The sequence below is a fragment of the Heteronotia binoei genome, chromosome 11 (genome assembly GCF_032191835.1).
Source record: "Heteronotia binoei isolate CCM8104 ecotype False Entrance Well chromosome 11, APGP_CSIRO_Hbin_v1, whole genome shotgun sequence".
Lineage (NCBI taxonomy): Eukaryota > Metazoa > Chordata > Lepidosauria > Squamata > Gekkonidae > Heteronotia > Heteronotia binoei.
The window spans coordinates 13860138-13885117 of record NC_083233.1 but is presented as its reverse complement, the minus strand read 5'-3'; the positions used below and the strand labels follow the sequence as shown (position 1 = coordinate 13885117).

At 44.0% G+C, this 24980-nt stretch overlaps 1 protein-coding gene across 4 annotated transcripts in view; it reads right to left on the bottom strand.

Moving 5' to 3' along the window:
* Positions 1-2: 2 nt before the first annotated feature.
* LOC132578872 (phosphatidylinositol-binding clathrin assembly protein-like) overlaps positions 3-24980 on the bottom strand; it is a 75824-nt gene continuing 50846 nt past the window's right edge. Inside the window, exons 12-20 of one of the 4 annotated variants that reach the window (XM_060248960.1) lie at positions 24582-24685; positions 20921-21067; positions 20395-20505; positions 15128-15259; positions 14713-14743; positions 7510-7630; positions 6610-6666; positions 5309-5416; positions 3-2168 (exon numbers count right to left, since the gene is read on the bottom strand). In XM_060248960.1, coding sequence (XP_060104943.1) covers positions 2154-2168; positions 5309-5416; positions 6610-6666; positions 7510-7630; positions 14713-14743; positions 15128-15259; positions 20395-20505; positions 20921-21067; positions 24582-24685 — 826 coding nt within the window. In that variant the 3' untranslated portion in view covers positions 3-2153. The remainder of the gene's footprint in view (positions 2169-5308; positions 5417-6609; positions 6667-7509; positions 7631-14712; positions 14744-15127; positions 15260-20394; positions 20506-20920; positions 21068-24581; positions 24686-24980) is intronic. The other 3 variants (XM_060248961.1, XM_060248962.1, XM_060248964.1) reach the window with 3 other exon arrangements.

The following is a 24980-nucleotide window of genomic DNA, read 5'->3' as shown; positions in this document are numbered from 1 at the left end:
CCTTTAAAATTCACTTTTCCACATTTAATTACTATACATGCATCCAGTTTATGTCTTTGCCAGTACATGTCCAAGATTTTGGTCTAAAACATGATTTTTCCCCACTTGCAACATTTAATCCATACAAAGTTAGTGGTTACAAATTCCAAGCACGTATGTAAAAATGATTCTTTTTTTAAAAAAGTCATGTTTAGTCTGACAAAACAAGTATATCCTATTTGAAGCAAGCTTTTTTTTTTTTTTTACATTCTTGGCACAAGATCAACAAACACAAAAAGACACTTAAGAGAAGAATCGTTTTCTTGCATTTGACACAGCTCAATTTACAAAACGTACTTTTTGCTTCTGTAAAACCCTTTCCCAGGTGCACAGGCTGCCCCTTGGCAAAAGTTTGGAAAATCAAACACAAGTGTTGCGTTTCAAAAAAAAATAATAATAAAGGATGTTTTTAATGACAAAAGGGTCCAGCTTCAGGAAGACAGCCAGGTGGGCATCGATATAGAACCTTCTTGCCATCACGGGTGCTGCACTGGGTTTTCAGATCAGAAAATAAATCACTACAGAGGTCTGAAAGGAGAAGCAGGGGTCGTTCTATGACTTGGAACCGTCCTTCCATGACAAGCTCAATACTTTCCCCTTTTTCTTTCAGGCTCCCCTCCTAAGTGTGTCCTGAACTGCATGTGTCAAATTACACTGTAATTTAAGGAACATAATCCTTGTATTAAATTTGGGACTGTTGAGAATCACGGACCGTCCAGCTGCATCAGCAACACCTAGCTGTGTGCTCTCTTACATTGCAATAAGATCGTGTGCGTCTTCAAGGAGAATAATTTGAGCTTTAAAGAAAAACACAGAAAAAAACCCGAGCTAAATTTCTTAAGCAATATAATATTTGCATTGTGTACGTGTTAAAAAAAAGGGGGAAGGGGGGAGATTCTGCAGCCATTTTGCAGTTTAAAAGTTTATAAATATTTACATGAGCACGCACACCCTTATTCGATTCCTTTTATGTAGTGACAAGGCTTTCTCTTTTTTTTCTTTTGTTCCATAGCAAAGGCCTCACGCTATGCACAAAGGGTGGAAGATTTCAGGAATATGGTGGTTTTTTTTCCAGTTCTTAAAGTGCAGCACTGTAACTGAGAAACGATTAAGAAAGAAAACGCTGATATCATACATCTTAAATAAAGGGCAAACTTGCCACGGCTGACTGCGGGTGGGCTTTTTCTGGGACGTGAAGGCATCTCTTACTAGAGTCAGGAACGATCCTGCTATCTGTACATTGGTGGTGGTGGTCGGGGGGGGGGGGGGCGGGGTGTTCGGTGTGAGGAAATGCAGCTAAATGCCGCCTGCGCTGGAGCAACATTCGCTACTCTGAAATGTTCGACTGTCCTCGGACCACAGTCGGACTCCACGCTCTGCCAAAGAGCAGTTCTGTCGCTTGGCACGAGAAGACTCTGCGGCCGCCTCAGGGGACTACATTTCCTGCTTATACGCGGCCTACATCTAAGTTAAGTCGATTCACAGCGTTGAAAACTCACAGTACAAAACCTGTGAACGAGAAGAAGCTCGCCTAACGCCGGGGGGGGGGGGGGGGCGGGAAGCAGTTTGGATCTCATACGCTACTGGCATTTATTGTAACGCAAGGATAGTTATTGGATCAGGTCCTACTGGGAAGTACCTGAAAGGTTTATTGCTCAACTTCATTCAGTGGTGTCAGGATTACATCGGTGATAAAGAGTTCAGGGAGAAAAAAAACAACCCAATAAATAGAAAGCATTACACCCTCCTTTAAGCTTACTATGAATTATCTACTTGCCGAATAAAAAAAAAAAAAGGCTGCAAGGGAATCATAAGTAAGCTTCTCTCTTCAATAAGGGAAAGTCAAGGGTTTTTTTGTTTGTTTTACACGTTGCTGACCTTCAGTTTCATAATGCTTCAGTTTCCCACTGAACACAGTCTTGCACAGCTCAAAACCAAACATGATTTCATACCATAGTGACTGTTATAAGAAGAACCTCTACAGCACAGCAATTCCAAGTAATTTATATTGTACGGGGAAGCAGGTATGTGCCCTGGCGAAGACTGCAGCTTAAAAGTTCCGTCTTCTTTCTACCAATATTTGGTTGACAAAGTGTCTTGCTGCTTTGGCGGATCTACATAAACTGTATCTGTAACGTAAGGAAGCCAGGCGTTAAGTCAAGCCAACAAAGAAATGCAACAAAGAACGTCTCTGCTTGCTCAAAGAGCATCCTGCCTGATGGGTGCGAATCATATTAAAATGGAGGTGTGGGTGTGGCACGCTAACTTCTCGGTACATTGTGAGTCACAAGCAACCCAGTCTTAACACCTGAACACTGATCACAGTAAAACATTCCCCACTGAGTTGATTCCAGTGAAGTACATCTTAGATGCAAATAAGTCGATTTACTGTTCAGAATTTTTTTTATTGTTGTTCTCAACTGTAAGACAAAATCAGAAATGTCCACTGAAGGAAAAATAGAATGACCGGCATCAGGAAACAAACCAGGTATACTCTGGAGCCTTCACAGCTGAAGGAACCCATAACCGCTGCTCTTATAAGCAGGGCTTTGTTTATAGCAGGAGCTCCTTTGCATATTAGGCCACACACCCCTGATGTAGCCAATCCTCCAAGAGCTTACAGGGCTCTTTGTACTGGGCCTACTGTAAGCTCCAGGAGGATTGGCTATATAAGAGGGGTGTGGCCTAGTATGCAAAGGAGTTCTTGCTACAAAAGAAGTCCTGTTTATAAGGATGTTTTAAAAATTCATCTTCCATGCCTTGTCTATATCCAAGCAGTTCGTAACAGCATGCATTTGCTGGCTCTGAACAGCTGCTCTGCAGCTCAGGCTGTGCTTCCTACACTCACGGTCACTGATGCGAGATCTTGTGCTAGTCCTGCCACTTACCACCCTGATGCTATCCCTCTTCCAATTCGCTGTGCCCCTACTTCCTCTATTAGCCTAGCCTTCTCCTTGTGGAACCTTCCAAACACACACCTTTTCCTTCCAACTCCCCTCTGGACCCTCTGCATCCTGGCTTCTACAAGCCACCAAAACCACATTGGCCAAAATGAAGCCATCTCTTCACTGTCAAATCCAAAAGATGTCTCTCTTTGCCTTCCTCGGTCCCTCCACTGCCTTTTAAGTAGCTGACCATGATCTCAATTCCCCCTCTGTGCCTGAGGTTTCCATGGAAATGATCTCAGCTGGTTCTCGTCATGCCCATCAAACGATTTGTTCAACATCCCTTAGAGCAGTGGCCTCAACCGTTTTTGGCACCAGGGACCAGTTACGTGGAAGACAATTTTTTTCATGTAACTCTGTGGGTTACACACCCACACACACGCCCGTTCTCCTTCCCTTCACTTTCATGGGGGTCTTTAAATGAGGGGTAGGAGAACATCACTGCCACGCTGCTCCTTCTGTCCACCCAGGACCCAGGTGGATGAAAGAGGTGGTGCTTCAGAACAAGACTGTGCTGCCTCTTTCATCCAGGTGGGCGAAAGGGGCAGTGCGGCACCTCCGCCTCACTCCAAGGCCCAGTTGCTAACAGGCCATGGACTGGTGCAGCCCGGGGGTTGGGAAGCCCTGCCTTAGAGAAAAGCTCAGCCGCCCCCCTTGTCTTTGTTGGGAGTTCCTCAAGGCTCCGGCTATTTATTTATTTTCTTCATTTATACCTCACCTTTCTCCCTAATGAGGCCCCAAAGTGCCTAACGCTGTTCGCCTCCCCTCCATTTTATCCTCACCACGATCCTACAAGGGAGGTTAGGCTGAGAGTGTGTGACTGGCCTGAGGTCACCCAGCAAGCGTCCATGGTAGAGTGGGGGTTGGGACCTGGGTCTCCCAGATCCTAGTCCAACACTAACCGCTACACCACAACGACTCTTACAATTAATTACAATGGAAAAGCAATATCAAATGCTAAAACAGTATCATATTGATCCATTATGACCTTTACCAAAACACACAATTTCTCTACCACCTATATTATTATTATTATTACTGAATCGCCCCATCCCAGCCAGTGCCAGGCTCTAGGCCAGGGGTGGGGAACCTCCATCCCGAGGGCCGTATACGGCCCTCGAGGTCACTTGGTGTGGCCCTCAGGGATTGCTGGACCGAACCGGGCCATGTGGCAGCATCCCTGGGGCCTGGCTGGCCAGCGAGGATCATAGGGCCCAGCCACACTGTGCAGCAGCCTCCCCGGGGCCAGGCAGGGATCACAGGGCCCAGATGTACTGTGTGGCAGCCTCCCTGGGGCCTGGCTGGCTGGTCAGAATTACTGCAGGGCCTGGAAAAATTGCTGTCACAGTTCAGTTTGCACTTGATTATCCCAGATGGTGTGGCCTAATATGCTAATATTAGGGGATGTGGTCTAATATGCTACCGAGTTCCTGTTGCATTTTTTCTACAAAAAAGCCCTGGACCTATGCATTTGCCTAGGGCAGTGGGCCCTGTGTGTGTGTGCCGGATTAGGCTCTCCCCACATGACTTCAAATCGAAAAACAATTATTTGCATTAATTTTGCTGGCCTGAATCATTCTCCCTCTGCAGAGCACTGTTTTTTAAGTTGATAATTTTTCATGGCCTGCGAATGATGTTATAAATATCCATATGGCCCTAGGCAGAAAAAAAAGTTCTCCACCCCTGCTCTAGGCGATATACAACACAAGAATAAAATACATACATTTAAATCAGTAAAACCAGTTACATTAAAAAGAAATTATAAACCCGATGGCACCCAGCTTTACTCTCTATTCCCTCCCCCTCCAGCCCTCTTTCTACCTCCAAGCCTCCTTTCTCCAAGCATTCACCCTTGTCTAGAATTCTGCACAGAGCACCCTACGCTCCCCTCTTCAATGTCTCCTAAAAATTTCAGGGTGGCTTCTTACTCCCAATCATAACAAAGTCTAAGCATGTATAATTTCCTTCCACTAATTTGTACCTCTGCCCGTCCCACTCCACACACACACCTCCCCTTCTAATTCTACCGCTCTTCCTTTTCCATTTTCCCTGCCCACTTAGTGGTCTCTTCTATTGTAGAGATTTAGACTGCAAGGCCCTCAGAACTGGGACCTGCATTAGCCTTAATAGGGACTGGTGTTTTTATTCCTCTCCACGCCCCATGCAAACAGAAAAACATTAATAGAGGGTCTCAGGAACTATTAACAAGAATGGGATAATCTTTCAGACACCTGAAACGTTAAGAACATTCAGTAACGTGCTAAGATACCGAGATGTGGGAATCATAATAAAACATTTGAAGCTCACTTTATGGAAATACTTACTTGTGTTCCAGAGATAGGTGCAAAGGGGTTGGTTGGCCTTAGACCTGTCTGGGTATAAATCATGGGTTGGGGTGCCATAATAGGAGTAGCTCCAATCTGAGTAGGTACCTACGTGTTAGAGGAATACAAGAGAGCTACTTAGCACCAGTCTGAACACTACAGCCATGCTTAAAAAGGTGCCACATGCACATCAGAGGTCTTAACAGCCTCCTGCAATGAACTTCTAAAGCGAGTAAGACTTGCTCAAGTGAAACCAACAGCAACGTTGAGCACAGAATCCCTGCTGCAACAATAGGCAGTTCTGGGAGCCGTTGAAGTTTTCGTCCAGGGACCAGGAGAGCATTTTGCCACACAAGCTCCCATCCCTCAAGAGGCAGTCGGGCTCTATTAGGAGGACCAAGAACTACGGGCCAAATTCTGGAGCAAATTCTGGCACAGCCTAGGCCTTACATCTCCCTTTGGGTATCATCTCTCAGTGCAGACCAGACCACAGCTCGAAAGCATCTCCCCCACACCTTATTTATCATTTCATTAATTTAAAACATTTCTACTCTGTGCCTTTTCCCTAAAAGTTTTCCTTTGAAACAAGGTAGAAAACAGTAACACGATCACCACCCCACGCCAGAAAAGACTTCAAATAGAAAAACAATTATTTTCAAATAGAAAAACAATAATAGCAACAAAATGCAGCCATTAAAAGATTGAAACACTGCTTGACCTGGCGCTTTAAAAGGGAACCACGTGGGGGTCAGTAAGATCTCTCTCTCTGTGGCAGTTGTTCCATGAAAGGGGTGCCACCACAGCAGAAAACCTCGTCACCTGCTTAACCTTAGAGGACAAAGACCTCTGAGGCCCATCTCGAGGCATGCAGGCTTGCATGGGAGCAAAGTAAAGCCATTCAGAACTTCAGCACTTAAAATCAGCACTTTGGTTCTGTAATCATTGTAAGCTTTCAATGCTTACAAAATATGGTCTAACCAGCCAAGCCCAGCGAGTAAAACTCAATTAAAAAATCGGCAAGGACAAAATTCCTTCAGGGCCAAATTAGACTTGCTGGCCACCAGTTAACCCTCTGGCTCCGCTCCACACACACACCACATGGCAAGACAACAATGGGCAAGGCTGTGGTCAACATGCAGAATGCATCAAACAATAAGCTTTCAGGCCTGTTTAGCCACTGCTAACTAAGTGTGAAACTAAAAACAACAGGTTATTGAATAACGTTCAAACATTAAATCCCTACACTTAAGAACACAGCTACAGTCGAGTGATACACAGATTATAAGCAGAGATGATCTTACCATTCCATACACAGGCACTTGAGGTGTATTCACTGGGTAGGTTACTGGAGCAGGTACCTTGGATGGGTTTTATTTCAAAAAGAAGAAGGTTACATGTAAGGTGGCTACAAATTCTGCTGACCCCCAAGAAACTGTGCAAAGCACATCTTGCATCCAAAAGATGCCAGCCGCATAGGAAAGAGCCAGTTTGGTGTAGTGGTTAAGTGTGCGGACTCTTATCTGGGAGAACCGGGTTTGACTCCCCGCTCCTCCACTTGCACCTGCTGGAATGGCCTTGGGTCAGCCATAGCTCTGGCAGAAGTTGTCCTTGAAAGGGCAGCTTCTGGGAGAGCTCTCAGCCCCACCCACCTCACAGGGTATCTGTTGTGGGGGAGAAAGAAAAAGGAGATTGTGAGCCGCTCCTGAGACTCTGAGATTCAGAACATAGGGCGGGGTACAAATCCAATATCATCATCTAGGATAAGGTACCCCAACCCATTTTGGCCTGGCATAATTAACAGAACAGCAGAAATTAGTTAAAAGCCTGACAGTGTCTAATCTCTCATAAATTTTCATCCAGATAAGTACAAAGGTAAGCAGAGATGTGCTAATACACAGCTTCTTGCCTTGTTCATGCATGCACTTCCCTTCTCATATAGGGCAGGATTCAGGATTCCTAATCTAAAACAAACTCCAGTTCCCCATGACACATAAATGCTGGTGCCTGAGTGAACCTTGTTCTCCCCACAGGAGGGGATTTTAAAACGGAATTCTGCTGCGATTTAGAATACCAGCCTGTGGGAAGAAAAAGATTCGCTCAGGCAGCAGCGTCCTTAGGCCATAGGGAATATTTACAAGCAGGTGCGAAAGATTACAGAGCCCAAGGAAAAAAACCAAACAAACACGTGAGCTCAGTGTTACCATCTGTGGAGCAGGAGGGGTAGGGACCGGGTTCCACGTGGTTGAGGTGCTTGTTTTCGCTTGCCAGTTGGTTCCGCCAGTAAGTTTCTTTTCTGTAGGCTGATTCCACTGCATGTCGGATCTAAAGATAAATGGCACAACTGAGTGGCCGCGAGGGCAGAAGCAGCCTCAAAGCCAAGCTGCTGCTGAGCTTCACGCCAACTTCTTCATACTAACATCGCCCTCAGTTCTTCCCCCATTGTTTCATGGACACTTTAGCAACGTTAACAGGATTGAATAAGCATGCGAAGTAACAGAACTGCTTGCTTATGTAGCTTTTAGGCTGGCACTGTGACTGCCCCAGAAAGCCCTCTGCAGGCAGAAATTCCCAAGCGGTTCAGGAAGACATTCAACTAGGCAAGGAAGATGCCCCATTCTGGCCTGGCTCAAAAAAAAAAAAAAATCTTTTGCGGGCATGTTTAAAGTTTGCTAGAACCAGAGGGCTGTTCAGCTGGCTTTCGTGGCAACATGACCCAGTAACTGGAAGGTTTAGACCAGGGGTGTCAAACATTCAGCCCTGGGGCTGAATCAGGCCCCCGGAGGGCTCCTATCAGGCCCCTGAGCAACTGGCTGTCATCTGCTTCCCTCTTGTTTCTTTCTGTATCACAGCTTGGTTTGCCAGGCTTGCTCAATTGCACAGGTGCTACAAAGCAAATTCTCTATTTTCTCCATTGGCTGAGGCTCCTCCCTTGGGAAGGAAGGGAGGGAGGCAGAGCTTGCTTTGCCAGGCTCTCTCAATCGCACAGCAGAGCTACTGAGCCAAGCCTCTCTTTCTTTTATTGGCTGAGGCTCCTCCCCCTCCTGGTCCCCTGGAAAAGGAAGGAAAGAGCCAGAGCTTCCTTTGCCCAGTTCCCTGGGAGAGATACAAAGAAATCACCATTAAGACCAACAGGTGCAAATGTATTAATCATGTTTTATTTTTTAATCTTTAATTGTGTTTGTGTCCTTTATAAAGTTTATATCTCTGCCACCTATAAATCTATGATTCTAACAGCCAACTGTGGTTTATGCTAAACCAGAAACCGCTAATTAATTCTGACCACAATAGGGGACAGGAAAGAAAAAACACATGAAGAAAACACATAGCATTTATATCGTATTTGGTGCTCTAAGTGCTTGATTTACATTGTCTCAGTAGTTCTAGAACCAGCCTAGTAAGATTGGTCAGAAATATTATCTCCATATCGCAAGTTGGGAGGCTCAGAGCATCAGATTGAAGAACATTTAGCAAGTTCACGGCAGAAGAGAAGCACAGATGGCAGCCTCTCAGATCACAACTCATTCTTTTAGTCACAATGCTACAGCAGCTCCATAGTCTGGTGTAACGCCTGGACCATTTCTGTATGCAGAGCAGAACTCAGAATATGCTGCATCAAGTTTTAGAAAAGATTTATGCCACCTCAGACACGGTTTATTTTTAACATGAAGACTGCATTTCCTATTCAATGAAATATCTTAACACCTTCCACTTGGAGAAGTCCTTCACTGATTAATTGCAACATGATATACTTGTACATCCCTCTCATGGATTGCTGCCTTGACGTGGCGAGAGGGCTTGCGCGGTTCAGTGAGACTATGGGCTATGCCATGCAGGGCCACCCAAGATGGACAGGCCACAGCTGAGAACCCAGACAAAATGTGATCCACTGGAGAAGGGACTGGCAAATCACTCCAGTATCCTTGCCAAGAAAACCCCATGGACAGTAACAAAAGGCTAAAAAATATGGCGCCAGAAGATGAGCCCCTCAGGTTTGAAGGTGCCCAATATGCTACTGGGGAAGAGCGGAGGGCAAGTTCAAGTAACCACAGAAAGAGTGAAGCGGCTGGGCCAAAGCCGAAAGGACGCTCAGCTGTGGATGTGTCTGATGGTGAAAGAACAGTCTGATGCTGCAAAGAACAATACTGCGTTGGAACGTGGAACGTAAGATCTATGAATCAAGGTAAGCTGGATGTAGTTAAAGAAGAGATGGCAAGACTGAACATCGACATCTTCGGATCAGCGAATTAAAATGGATGGGAATGGGTGAATTTAACTCAGAGGATCACTACATCTATTATTGTGGGCAAGAGTCCCGTAGAAGAAATGGTGAGGCCTTTATAGTTAACAAGAGAGTGAGGAAGGCAGTAATGGGATACAATCTCAAAAATGACAGAATGATCTCGGTCCAGATCCAAGGCAAACCATTCAATATCACAGTAATCTAAGTCTATGCCCCAACCACTGATGCAGAAGAGGCTAGAGTAGACCAGTTCTATGAAGATCTACAACACCTTCTAGAATTAACACCCAAAAAAGATGTCCTCCTCATCATGAACATATGAAGCTGCCTTATACTGAATCAGACCTTTGGTCCATCAAAGTCAGTATTGTCTTCTCAGACTGGCAGCGGCTCTTCAGGGTCTCAAGCTGAGGATTTTCATACCTATTTGCCTGGACCCTTTTTTGGAGATGCCAGGGATTGAACCTGGGACCTTCTGCTTACCAAGCAGATGCTCTACCACTGAGCCACTGTCCCTCCATAGGGGACTGGAATGCCAAAGTGGAAGTCAAAAGGCGACCGGAACAACTGACAAGTTTGGCCTTGGAGAACAAAATGAAGCCGGGCAGAGGCTAATAGAGTTTTGTCAAGAGAACAAACTGGTCATAGCGAACAGCCTCTTCCAACAACCTAAAAGGCGACTCTACACATGGACATCACCTGATGGGCAACACAGAAATCAGATTGATTATATACTCTGCAGTCAAAGATGGAGAAGCTCTTTACAATCAGCAAAAACAAGACCTGGAGCTGACTCCAGCTCAGATCATGAGCTACTCGTTGCAAAAATGAATAATACAGTGGAGGTAAAGAATAGGTTTGGGGAGGGACGGTGGCTCAGTGGTAGAGCATCTGCTTGGTAAGCAGAAGGTCCCAGGTTCGATCCCCAGCATCTCCAGCTAAAAAGGGTCCAGGCAAGTAGGTGTGAAAAACCTCAGCTTGAGACCATGGAGAGCCGCTGCCAGTCTGAGTAGACAAGATTGACTTTGATGGACCCAGGGTCTGATTCAGTATAAGCAGCTTCATATGTCCATATGTTTAAGGAACTAGAGTTGATAGACAGAGTGCCAGAAGAACTATGGATGGAGGTTCGTGACACTGTACAGAAGGCAGCAATCAGCACCATCCCAAAGAAAAAGAAATGCAAGAAAGCAAAGTAGCTGTCTGATGAGGCTTTACAAATAGCTGAGGAAAGAAGGAAAGCGAAAGGCAAAGGTGAAAAGGAAAAATTCACCCAAATGAATGCAGATTTTCAGAGAACAGCAAGGAGAGATAAGGAAGCCTTCCTGAAGGAACAATGCAAAGCAATAGAGGAAAATAACAGAATGGGAAGGACAAGAGATCTCTTCAAGAAAACTGGAGAAATCAAGGAAACGTTTTGTGCAAAGATGGTTATGATAAAGGACAAAAACGGTAGGGACCTAACAGAAGCAGAATAGATCAGGAAGAGGTGGCAAGAATATACAGAAGAATTATACAAGAAGGATCTCAATGTCTTTGACAACCATGACAGTGAAACTGCAGACCTTGAGCCAGACATTCTGGAGTATGAAGTCAAATGGGCTTTAGAAAGCATTACTAACAACAAAGCAAGCGGAGATGATGGTATCCCAGTTGAGCTATTCAAAGTCCTAAAAAATGATGCTGTTAATGCACACATTATGTCAACAAATCTGGAAAACGCAACAGTGGCCACAGGATTGGAAAAGATCAGTTTATATTCCAATCCCAAAGAAGGGTAATGCCAAGGAATGTTCAAACTATCGTACCATTGCACTCATTTCACATGCCAGCAAGGTCATGTTAAAGATCCTACAAGCTAGGCTTAAGCAGTATGTTGATCAGGAACTACCAGAAGTTCAAGCTGGTTTTCAAAGAGGTAGAGGGACTAGAGATCAAATTGCCAACATTCGCTGAATTATGGAGAAAGCACAGGAGTATCAGAAAAACATCTATTTCTGTTTCATTGACTACACTTTGATTGTGTGAATCACAATAAATTGTGGCAAGTCCTTAAAGAGATGGGAGTACCAGACCACCTCACATGTCTCCTGAGAAACCTATATAAGGGTCAAGAAGCAACTGTCAGAATAGGATATGGAACAACCGATTGGTTTAGAATAGGAAAGGGAGTTCGACAAGGATGTATATTGTCACCCTGCTTATTTAATTTATATGCAGAGTACATCATGAGGAATGCTGGCCTGGATGAAGCACAAGTTGCAATTAAGATCGCTGATAAAACATCAACAACCTCAGATATGCAGATGACACCACTCTAATGGAAGAAAATGAGGAGGATCTAAAGAACCTCTTGTTGAGAGTGAAAGAGGAGCACAAAAGTAGGCTTGAAACTCAACTAAAAAAAACTAAGATCATGGCATCCGGCCCCATAGAAGGGGAAGACGTGGAAGTAGTGACAGATTTCACATTTCTGGGATCCAAGATCACAGCAGATGGTGACTGTGGTCATGAAATTAAAAGACGTTTGCTCCTTGGGAGGACAGCTATGGCGAACCTGGGCAGTATAATAAAAGTAGAGACATCACCCTGCCAACAAAAGTCCATATACTCAAAGCGATGGTATTCCCAGTAGTAATGTATGGCTGTGAGAGCTGGACTATAAAGAAGGCTGAGCGCAGAAAAATAGATGCTTTTGAGCTGTGCTGTGGTGCTGGAGAAGAATCTTGAGAGTCCCTTGGACTGCAAGAAGATGAAATCACTCAGTCCTAAGGGAAATCAACCCTGACTGTTCCCTGGAAGGTCAGATGCTGAAGCTGAAGCTCAAATACTTTGGCCACCAAATGAGAAGGGAGCACTCACTGGAGAAGATCCTGATGCTGGGAAAGACAGAAGGCAAAAAAAGAAGGGGATGGCAAGAGATGGCTGGACAGAGTTACTGATGTAACAAACACGAATTTGAGCAGATTTTGGAGGGTGGTGGAAGACAGGAGGGCCTGGCGTGACTTTGTCCATGGGGTCGCAAAGAGTCAGACTCGACTGTGTGACTGAACAACAACAAATACTTGTAACTTTTTAATCCTTTAAACTTCAATACATGGATTTTTCTTTGAATCAAGAGAGAGTGACAGTGTGGGGAATATTTCCCAAACCTTCCATTGTTGATATTCAAAACCATATAATGCTATTTCTGACTTGCTCATGTTTTTTTTCTGCAACCAAAGGAGTCCTATTTTTGGTAGTTCAAGATCTGGGTAAGTTTTAATTGCTCTCAGAAGAACCGTTCTGTTAGCCAAGAAGTCAATCGCATGGTTTTGCAAAAGTCAGCTGTAATGGAAAAGACAACTGGCCCTAATCCCATTCATGCTGACGTACACAAATACCTGTGAGATCTATGGGAATTGATAGGGAGCAAGAAAGGGAGCAAGAGCACAGTCATGGTGGCAAGGACAGGAACTCAACGAACTGCAGTCAAATGTCTCTTAGAAAAGGCTATCCAAAAATGAAAATGTTCCCGGGAAAGTACTCCTCGTGTAGAATTTTTAACAGTAGAATGCAACCCTACGCTGCAATCGGAAAGGTAAAAGCTGACAGACAAAACGCATCAAGGTGGGTAGCCGTGTTGGTCTGAAGCAAAAGAACAAAGTTAGACTCCAGTGGCACTCGGAAGACCAACACAGTTTTATTCAAGGTAGAAGTTTTCATGTGCAAGCACGCTTCATCGGAAAATGGAAAGGAGTGGCATTAACAGTTGTACATATAGAGCAGGGGTGGCTAAACTACGGCACAGGAGCCACACGAGGCTCTTTCACAAATACTGTGCAGCTCCCAGGGGCTGAGGAGGAACTGAATGCAGGCTTACTGTCAAGTAAGTATGCTTAGCACTGGGACCTCAGTCAGCCTCTGAGTGCTGACCCATAGGTAGGCAACTATTTCTGTCATGTGTGAAATGGGGAAGGAGGGGAAATTAGGCAGGTTTGCAAGCTCTTCTCCACCACAGAGGTCGCCCAGGGACCTACAGTGGGGAAAGAGAGAGAGCACAAGAGCCAAAGGAGCCACTGGAAAGAATTAAAGAGGGGGGCACAGGATTCCCCCTTTAGCTTCATCGCTCTCATATTTACTAATCTTGGTGTCAAGGCAAAGAGAGATGCATAATGATGCAATAGTGGTCAGTGATTTATATGGTACATGTGTGTTTCCTTCTCCCACCGGTGCCAAAAAATAACTCCCTATGCTGGTCTTATGGGGACTGTTACTCGCAGCTTCTGTGTTTTTTTAAAAAGTCTCCTAAGCATGGTTGTGTTGTAAAGTGCATACATACTTATTTTATCTTTCTGTGCAAAGTATTAAGAGTTTTAATAAAGACGTGTGCATAATATCTGTTAGTGTCTTGCAGCTCTCATGTTTATTTTATGAGGCTCTTACATTAAGCAAGTTTGGCCACTCCTACTATAGAGGGTGGGCAGTAAATTAGCATGCAAAATAGTGAAGAAGTTTTTAACAGATTAAAAGAACAAGCAGCTTGTTTTCTGGTTATCATCCGTTTGAGTTCAGCTGCGGGGGTGGGGGTGTGGATAGCAAAGGTAATTAACAAAGACAAAGCACATTTTACAGCTTTATAGAAACAGGGCTCCTTAAAGCATGGGCAAAGTCTGAAGGACAGTGCGGCCACGTCTGCGTGTTCAAGGTTTTGAGTTGGAGTTTCTCAAATAGTAGCCCTCCTCCAGACCAGAAGGCAACCCACTTCTGAAAGGAAGGAAGCGTCTGGTAGGAGGTAGGCACATCCCGAGGGCGGGGGGGGGGGGGGGCTTAAGCCTTCACTAGAATCCTGGCCCATATCTTCCAGTACTAACATGAAACATGACAGTCCAGTAGCGCCTTAGAATCCAAAAAGATTTTTTAGGTATATGGTTTCAAGAGTCAAAGCTCCTTTTGTCAGATAGAGAGCTTTCCTTCTTGAAAACTTATACCCCAAAAATCTTTTTGGTCTCTAAGGCGCTATTGGACTTGAATCCAGTTCTACTACTGCAGACCAGCACAGCTACCTGCCTGAAACTATGAAACATTACAATATTCTTTTTTCACTACAGCTGAGGAAATAGGAGCTGAGGAAATTGTGAACAAATAAATCTAGAACTTTTTCTAAAAAAAAAAAAAATCTTACTTTTTGGATGGTGTTCCTCCAAAGCCAAGATCTGTAACAAAAATCATAAGAACATAAGAGAAGCCATGATGGATCAGGCCAATGGCCCATCCAGTCCAACACTCGAATCACATAAGAACATAAGAGAAGCCATGTTGGATCAGGCCAATGACCCATCTAGTCCAACCCTCTGCGTCACACAGCGGCAAAAAACCCCCAAGTGCCATCAGGAGGTCCACCAGTGGCGCCAGGACACTAGAAGACGTCCCACTGTGCCCTCCCCCGCAAGCATCCAGAATACAGAGCATCACTTCCCCAGACAGTTCCAATGATAAGCTGCGGCTAATAGCCACAAGCAAAGAGGATTTAGGTAATTAAGAAATGAGAATGCTTTATATAATTTTTTTTTAAAATGAAAACATTGTTAACAACTTACTTCCTACTAGATTAGCGAGTGAAGAATCAAGGTCATTGGCCAAAATCCTTCCACTTTGTTGACCAACTAAAGCTCCTCTTTGAATCTGTGCTGGTACAGACGGTTGTAATACATCATCTGCAAAATTAAAGACTGGGTACAAAGGAAAAAAGAACAGAAAACAGCGTTACTGGTTGGCAGCTAAGATTTTGAATTATAAAAGCAGCAGAAAAATTCCATCACCCAGAAATTCCCTATTCTGAATAATGTACACATCCCAGTGGAGCAAGGGAGATCTGTGTGCAAACACCAGTTGCTACAACTGTAACATTTGCGTCCACATTACAATGCTCAGCAAATGGTTTGAACACACAATAAGGGCTTTGCAGAACCATGCAAAATATCTCCTTCTTGAATCGCTTGACCTCATTTTGCAGTCAAACCCACCCCACAGTTCTGTTCGTTTGTAAATGTGTGTATTTGCCAACTGATGAAGTGGGCTTTCGCTCACAAAAGCTTACACCACAATCCATTATAGCATTTAAGATACCACACAGTGTTGTTGTTTAAGTAGGTGTGTGCACCATTTCAAAGGAGCTGAAGATTTAGTCAAGATACAAACCTAATACAATTCCTCAAACAAACATCTCAAGCAAAATTCTAATGAGTTGCTGAAATGTAATATTTTTGCTTCTAGTAGCTACAAGCTTTCTTTGCCTACAAATATTTATGTCATCAATGCACACAAAACCTTTTGCAAAAAACTCAGCTTCTCCTAAGTGTTTTACTGTCTGGACCCTGCTATTCCTTGGAGATGTACAACCGGACAAAGAAAACAGTTCCTTCTGCAAATATAAAACCCTCCTCCCAGAGCCATAAACTGTTACAAAAAAGTCCTTATCAGAATTAACAATGTAGACAATTGATTGGAATGCCACAGGAGGTGGTGGCAGCTGCAAGTATAGACAGCTTCAAGATGGAATTGGACAAACATGTGAAGCAGAGGTCCATCAGTGACTATTAGCCACCGCTTATTGATGGAGCTCTCTGTCTGGGGCAGTGATGCTCTGTATTCTTGGTGCCAGGGAGGGGCCACAGTTGGAGGTCTTCTAATGTCCTGGCCTTACTGATGGACCTCCTGATGGCACCTGGGTTTTTTGACCACTGTGTGACTCAGAGTGTCAGACTGGATGGGCCACTGGCCTGATCCAACATGGCTTTTCTTATGTTCTCATGAGTAATATCCAGGATTGTTATTCTGCCCTTCAGGCTTCTTAGTTATTTAAACCCCAAGGCAGCACAGTGATTAGTTTCAGACACAGAACTGGGGAGCCCGGGTTCAAATTCCTGTTCTGAGTGATTCTGGACCAGGGAAAGAAGAAAGAAACACCATGTAGGCTACTCTGAGGAATAGTTATTTCAAATGAAGATGACACCTCATTTGAATGTCTACAGTGTTACTATCAACTCAAAGCACAGGATTTACCCTGTGTCAACCCCATGAAGTGAGAGCAGGCAAAAGAGACTGTTGCTTGCCTTCTGCAGGCAACTTTTGTCCTGGAGGTGACACTCTGTAAGTGTGAACCAGAGCAGGAAATTCAAATAATAAGCTCAGGGTGTACAAGGCGAGAGAAGCTCCCTGGATTGTGCTGTGGACACAAATGCCTTGAAAAGGATGCAGAGAATAAAGCTCTCCTGTAGACCTAGTGACATGTATCCAGCTGACTGACCAGCCTCTTGTCGTGTTTTAACAATTTATTGATAACATATGGTTACAATATTTAATTATATCCTTTCTATCTCTAACCCATATGATATTTTCAATCCCCCCTCCCTCCATTACTAGACTTCTGCCAAGGTTATATACTTAAGTTCGATTATAAAGGTACCCCTAACCAATCAAAATTCAATGTCATTCTCTTCTCATGTTCATACTAAAATATTGTCCAATGTCTTTTTATGTTCCACTCTTGCTCTATATATCCTTTAAATTTCTTCCACTCATTTTTAAACACATTCAAATCATAGTCTCTTAAAGTTCTTGTTAACTTGTCCATCTCACTCCACGATAAAACTTTCACAATCCAATCCCATTTCTCTGGTATTTTTTCTTGCTTCCACAACTGCGCATACAGTGTCCTAGCAGCTGAGAGCAAATACCAAATTAAAGTCCTATCTTCTTTGGGAAATTTTTCTATTTGTAATCCTAGCAGAAAAGTCTCTGCAACTTTCTTGAAATCATAGCCCACTTTCTTGAAGTCATAGCCCATACCAGCCTCTTGTCAAGTCACCACAACAGTCCCATCATCCTTCAGGTGCCTGAAGCCCTGGACTTCCATCTCTTGCGCTGTGCCCCAGTAGGGGCTGTTTTATGGTAACTGCACCAAACAATCACATGCATCTGTTACTTCAGCAGGTGAATGAAGGAAAATAGGGTTCTTAAGATAATTAGCATTGCTGTGAGCAAACCATTTAATATGGGAGGGTCCATGGCTCAGTGGTAGAGCATCTGCTTGGGAAGCAGAAGGTCCCAGGTTCAATCCCTGGTATCTCCAAAAAAGGGTCCTGGCAAAAAGGTGTGAAAACCCTCAGCTTCAGACCCTGGAGAGCCGCTGCCAGTCTGAGTAGACAATACTGACTTTGATGGAACAAGGGTCTGATTCAGTATAAGGCAGCTTCATATGTTTATATGTTCAATATGAAATAAAAATCTGAGCTTTCCAAACTTGCACTCCTTCCCTTCGTTTCAACTTTTCTTAAAGGGGTAAAGCTTGGCTACATAAACTTTAGTAAATATTAGATCAACTCCAAGCAAACTGTATATTTCATTTCCCCAAAATATTTTAACCACAATTTCAGCGGCCAGAAGGAATCACCGACCCTGCAGTTAAACTACAAATTTGAAATTTTAGAAACTTACCCGACAAAAAAGCCAAGGTTCGGAAGGCCATATTGGAAAAAAAGAAAAGAAAAGGACAATCATAATGTGCGTTAAGTTAATAACTCCAAGTGCAAAATGCCCCCACCCCAAGGAAAAAGTATTTATTTTAAAAGTCCACCTAATCTGTGCATTTTGAAAGCTTTTTCATTATATACCGGTGAATTTTTGTAATTGATATAGCTAAGTTTAAAAATGCTAACACAGTGCAGCACATAAAGCCATTTAAACCCAGAAGCCAAATTAAATCTACGCTCTGTGTATGGAGTATAAAGGAAGAGAGGAGGAGTGAGAGTAACTGAACAGCAAGTCAGAAAGGAGACAGGTCAGCCCAAACTATTTCTCACTCATCCCCATTCCTGCTGCTCACCATATGGCATTATGGATCCACTCCCGTAGGGCCCTCTAGCAAACCCACAGTACAGGTTATGGAAGCCAAGAGCCACTATCAGTGGAACAGCCAGAAGAGGAGCAATTCTGTTGGGCACAACAGCTGAGTGGGGAGAGGTCTCGGGGAAATTCAATCGGCTTCCCCCCTTACTTCAACCCCTTCACCAGCTGGTTTCCTGTCCTTGTGTATGTCAGATTTTGCTGCTCTCATGTGCACAAGGGGAAGGGTAACATCTACCACTTGGTGGAGCACTGAGAACCACACCACAGAGCTGAAAGGCAGCTGCTAAATTCCCCAGAGAGCACTGCGATCAAGCTCTCAAAATCTTTTGGCTGCCCCTGGGCTAAAAGAGGCTAGGCTTAATACCATCAGAGCAACAGCCTTCTCGGTTGCGGCCCCAATACTTTGGAACACCCTCCCAGAAGCCATCAGGGCCCTGCGGGATTTATCGCAGTTCCGCAAGGCCTGCAAGACTGAACTGTTTCGGATGGCATATAACATCTAATGGCTGCCACCACATCTGGATCTGTCGTGCTTTAGTACTAACTGCCTAGGATCTGTGTGCGTGAGAAAGAAAATATTACATGATCCGCCTGAAGTAACATCATCGCCATTCATCTGATTGTTTTATTGTTTTAATATTGTTTTTGTTTATTGTCTATTTTATGCTGTTAGCCGCCTTGAGTCTGTATAGAATGGGCGGGATATAAATATAATGTAAATAAATATACCAAAAGGCACATGCAAACTTGCTTAAAATATGCTGTGACTTCTGAGTCTTGGCAGATGGCTACACTCCAATATCACTCATTAAATTAAAAATGGCTGTTCATAATATAATAGATTACAGGAACAGAGACCAATTCAGTCTCAAGAACAATTATTTGTTGTACAAAAAAATATTAATCTACCTTTCAATAGGCGTGTTGCGCAAAATGGAACAAATGAACTTTTATCGCAATCAGATGAAGACAGAATTTTTACGTAGAAAGAGGTCAGAGCCCAGATCAGGCACGGGGCTTGCAGGTCGCACAATTTTTAAGGCATTTCATAAATGTCTCATTTTTGTTTCTGAATCTTCAGGTTATGCTTCTTAAACCTCCGAAAGTCTATTTCCAAACATTAGAAGAGCTAGGAAAACATTTTCCCTTTTTTTAAAGTCGGAGGAAACACCAGTGTGGTACAGTAGCTAGGGTGTCATTCTACGATCTCAAAGACCCAGGTTCAAATCCCCGCTCTGCCACAGAAACACACTGGGTGATCTTGGGTCAGCCAGTCTCACTCTCTCAGCCTAACCTACCCCACAGGATTGTTGTTGTGAGGATAAAATGAAAAAGAGGAGACGAATGTAAATCACACTGGGTACTCATTAGGGAGGAGCGTGGGACATAAATGAAATTTTTTTAAAAAAACCATAATTTTAAAAATTGAAAAATGCTTGTAATTCTGTAATTCACCAGACAACTAAATGATACCTTTGAGTCAGAGATGTATCTCCTGAGCTGGCGGGGGAGGGTCTTCAGCCCCCACAGCTGAATTTACAGAGGTATCTAGTTAGCCCCTCCTGGTAGGGCTGCCAGTCTCCAGGTGGGACTCAGGGATCCCCCAGAATCACACCTCATCTCCAGACTACAGAGATCAGCTCCCCTGGAGAAAATGGATGCTAGGGAGGGGGGACTCTATGGCATTGAACCCCACTAAGGTACCTGTCTTCCCCAGGGTCCACTCCCAAATCTTCAAGACTTTTCAACCAGGATATAGCAACCCTACCTCCCCGACATAGAATGATGGACTTGGTGGGCTTTTAGATTGGTCCAGCCGGGATATTCTTATAGATTGAACACCATGCAGGTTTTAAAAAAAAAACTCTTCCAAAAGGAGTAAGTGGTGGTCCCATGGAACTAAATACTAGAAACAGACAGCACATGCCACTGGAGTGTTCTTTTAAAGTAGCTTTACCCGTTGCGGTTCTAAACTCATGCGCTGCTGACTTTCCACCGAACACAGCATCAAAGTCCACACTGATTGCTGAAGAGGCAGTTTTTTGGGATGCCGAATGAAGAGGGTATCCTGCAAAAAGGTTCATTGAAACGATCAGAGGTAGAAGTGTTAGCATTAAACAATAAATTTAAACTGTTTTAAGACAACAGCTGCTATGAATATTTATAGAATACCACGAAAGGCAGAAGGCACAAGGCTCTTTAAGGATCATGAAAATCATTTTCTCTGAACCTCACTAGAAGAGGCACAAAGCATCTAATGGGTTAAAAAGACTGAGAAACCTCATTTCTAAGAAGCCCCAGGCTCAATTCAAATGCTATACATGCACTTCTGCAAATTTACTACTTTCATTCTAAATTCAAATTGAGCAGCCATGTGATGCGTCTAATCAGAAACTACAATATACTTCTGAGCTGAAATTCAGGCATATCATTATTATCATCATTATAAGCAACTATTCTGAAATAAATGAGGATGTTTTTACCACTAAACAGTTCCACCGTTTGTTTGGAGTTTAACGTGGATGTCACAAAAGGGGCGGTACTTTTTACAGCTTCTTCAACTGGCTTCATGTCAAAGAGGTCCAGGTGGGGCGGAGACCCGACACAACCATTTGTGGATGAGAAAGGTCCTTTCAGACACAGCGTTAAGCGACAAGGGAAAGGGAAAGAAGAAAAACCAGAACACAAGTAGTAGTCAAAAAGGAGAGACACTGAGCAAGCACGGCTTGGGAGTTCATAGAAGCAGAACTTCAAGGATTCCGCAACGCTTCTGTGCATGCGAGTTTACTTCAAGGATTCCGCAACGCTTCTGTGCATGCGAGTTTACTTCAAGGATTCTGCAACGCTTCTGTGCATGCGAGTTTCTGCCCTGGTTGGGCCCCACTAAGGCCAAATCGCACATTTCCCCATTTGCTGTTTCCCCACCTCCAGAAAAGCTGCCATTACTTGTGATAGGAGAAAGAGACAGGAATGCTAAGACACTGAATCCTTATACGAGGACAAACTTCTAGGTCTTCCACCTGGTCCGGTTACATATAAATAGTACATAGCTGCTTTACACTGAATCAGACCACCGGTCCGTCAAGGTTAGTATGGTCTACTTAATAAGGGCAGTGGCTCACCATGGAGGTCTTTCATGTAACCTACTGCCTGACCCTTTTAACTGGAGGTGCCGGGGATTGAAGCTGGGACCTTCTGCATGCCAAGTAGATGCTCTGTCATCTAGCCATGCCCCCCTCCCCGCATTGACTATGAGGGCTTCTTCACACAAGGTTTTCCATCTGCCATGCGTATTTAGATACCGCTTCCTCCTTTCAATGCAGTGCTGGCAGAAATTGAGCCCACGCTTCCTCCCACGCACCTCAGAGCACATGTAAGGATGAGCAAACCGAGAGGTTCACCTGGGCATTTGTGCATATGTCTACAGTAGAGCCAGCATGGTGTGGTGGTTAAGAGCAGCGGACTCTAATCTGGAGAACTGGGTTCGATTCCGTACTCCTCCGCATGAAGCCAGCTGGGTGACTTTGGGTCAGTCACAGCTCTCAGAGCTCTCTCAATTCCCCTGAAATAAGTGTAGCTCACCATGTTGGGGAGGGTGGCTCGGTGGTAGAGCATCTGCTTGGTAAGCAGAAGGTCCCAGGTTCAATCCCCGGCATCTCCAACTAAAAAGGGTCCAGGCAACGTAGGCGTGAAAAACCTCAGCTTGAGACCCTGGAGAGCTGCTACCAGTCTGAGTAGACAATACTGACTTTGAGGGACCAACGGTCTGATTCAGTATAAGGCAGATTCATATGTTCACAAAAGTGTTAGAACTTAAGGCTGCCAGACAAGCTTCAGATCTCCTGGCTAAACCACATATGCCATACAGTAATTAAGTCTTTTTTTTTTAGGAGGGCGGGTGGAAAGTCCAAGTTCTGCCGCCCATTGAAATGAGGAACAGAATGAGATCCTGTCCAAAGATCCACTAAAACAACCCAATTAGGAGAGCTTTTTTTAAAAAAAAAAATTTTACACACACACACACACAAGAACATGAAGCCCGCCTTGTAACAATGGCATGCAAGTACAGGGCCAGCTCAGGTTCAGACAAAACTGAGCGTTATCCTTAAGGCCAAACAAACGGCTGGACTTCTGGGTGGCATGTGTATGTCTAAATTACAACACAGCTCTATTACTTAAGCACTTCAATAATGATACATTAATCCAGGCCTCAGATTCAGTGGGAGCTCACAGGAGCACAGCTCCTGCACCTTTCTGAGAGTTCCTCCTCCTCCTTCTGAGAATTCCACCTCCTTGTCCATTGAATAATATGTGCAGCTGCATAACAATCCCTGGATGAGCTCCACCACCTATTTTTCTACAAAACGATCCCTGCACTAATCAAACCAAAACCATTCAAGAATGATTTTTATGGGCAGAGGAAGGATTGCCTAACAAATGCAATTTCCAGGAACCCCGATTTCTTCTTCTGAGCAGTTCAGATGACAGTTAAATACACCAAGATGAACGACACAAACGGGAAAAGTTACACCCCACCGCAGGCTGGATTTGGGCCATTGCCCTCAGCCTCATGATTGCATGAGTTTCATTTATTATGGAAAATAAGTTTATAATTATCTGGCAGTTCAGAGCAATCCGCAAAGGCTTTTCCAAGCCTCCTCAGTCATGAGAAGAGATGTGAAGCCCTTGAGATAAACTGGAAAATCAGTTCTCTCTCTCCCCACCACCACCCATGGGAAAACTGGGAAATATGGGGGAGCACTGGATTTTTTTCTGAGGAAAATGCTTTTTAAGATAAATATCATGAAACATTTCATTTAAGATAATCTCCAGCATTAAAGATAATTCCTACGTAGATATATACAACATATTTTCAAGCTATTTTGGCAACATGCTCTAATGTGCTTAAAAACAGTGAATTCTTCAAGAACTCTTCTTAATCTTATTGTTTACTTGCTAGACAAATATGCCGCTAGTCATACTGTGGCCTGTATGAAAATATTGCTGTCCGAATAATGTACAGGTTTGGACCTAGCCAGCTTTTCCACTGGCTAAAAAAGGGAGGAAGGGATTTCTTTTAACCACTTAAACTATGCTGGGGATCGTGGGGTATTTCATATGCACATATGAAGCTGCCTTATACTGAATCAGACCCTCGGTCCATCAAAGTCAGTATTGTCTACTCAGACTGGCAGCAGCTCTCCAGGGTCTCAAGCTGAAGTTCTTCACACCTATTTGCCTGGACCCTTTTTAGTTGGAGATACTAGGGATCGAACCTGGGACCTTCTGCTTACCAAGCAGATGCTCTACCACTGAGCCACCGTCCCTCCCCTAAATTTTCAATTTTCTCCAATGTTTGTGTTGTGTGTGTTTTTTCCCCCTGAATTAAAGCATCAGAGTTCTTTCCAACAAGCTCAAAATTTCTAAGATGTTTATATCCTTAAATGGGCACCTAAATTTGCTTCTGTTAAACAAACCAGCCACAAGAATGTCCCTTTGAGAATCATGACTGAAAAGCAGTATGTAAATACCATAACTATTATAAAGACATTTCAATGCCACACAAACAGGCCAGTAGGAAGAAAGCAAAGCTAACCTGGCAGATTTCTTCGAGACAAATTCCTTTAGAAGCACAGCTATAACTGCTGCGGTATAATTTGTGTTTCTGTGCCATAGCTCAGTGTGAAAGTAAAAGGAATAGTCTAGACCAGGGGTGGCCAAACTCGCTTATCGTAAGAGCCACATAGAAAAAACGTCAGATGTTTGAGAGCTGTAAGACATGAACATCAGATGTTTGAGAGCTGAAAGATGGGAAGGGAGGGAGGGAAGATAAATGGGGGGAAGGAAGGAGGTAGAAAGAAAGCAACTTTAAATGCATTATCCAAGCCATGATTTAAAGATAGAAATGCTTTCTCCAAGCCAGCTGGTGGGGCTGTGGGGACTTCAAGAGCCACACAATACGTGTGAGAGAGCCACATGTGGCTCCCAAGCCACGGTTTGGCCCCCTCTGGTCTAGACTTCATTGCAGAAGAGGATTTGTTGGGTGATCCATTATGTAGGACTTAATCCAGCAGGGCGAATATCACAAACTCCTAGAATTTCAAGGGCTGAAGCAACTTTTTGTTGCCATAACAGGCAACTTACCTCCCCAGGCACTGCTTGCTGAAGTCGCAATGGCTGGGGTACTCTGTACCGTTGGGACAAATGCAGGTTGAAGGTCAAAGAGATCAGTAGAAAGGTTGGGCATGCTGAAAGTTGAAGAAGAAGTACAGTCACAATTAAGCAACACAAGGACGGTTATTCTGCTTTAAAATAAAACTATCCAACGGAGCCAAAGCTCAAACAGTGGCTCACGCTTGAGTACAGAGCCAGACATTGGAGAGCAATTTCTGCAGCAGGATACATTTTGCGTACTGCAGTAACAGAGCAAATATCTGTACACTAACAAGGAACCCCAACCCCAGTGACATGCAAGCACCCTGTTAACTCCTTTTACATGGGCACTGATCCAACACAGTTGGGGCTTGTGCCGACTGAAAATTT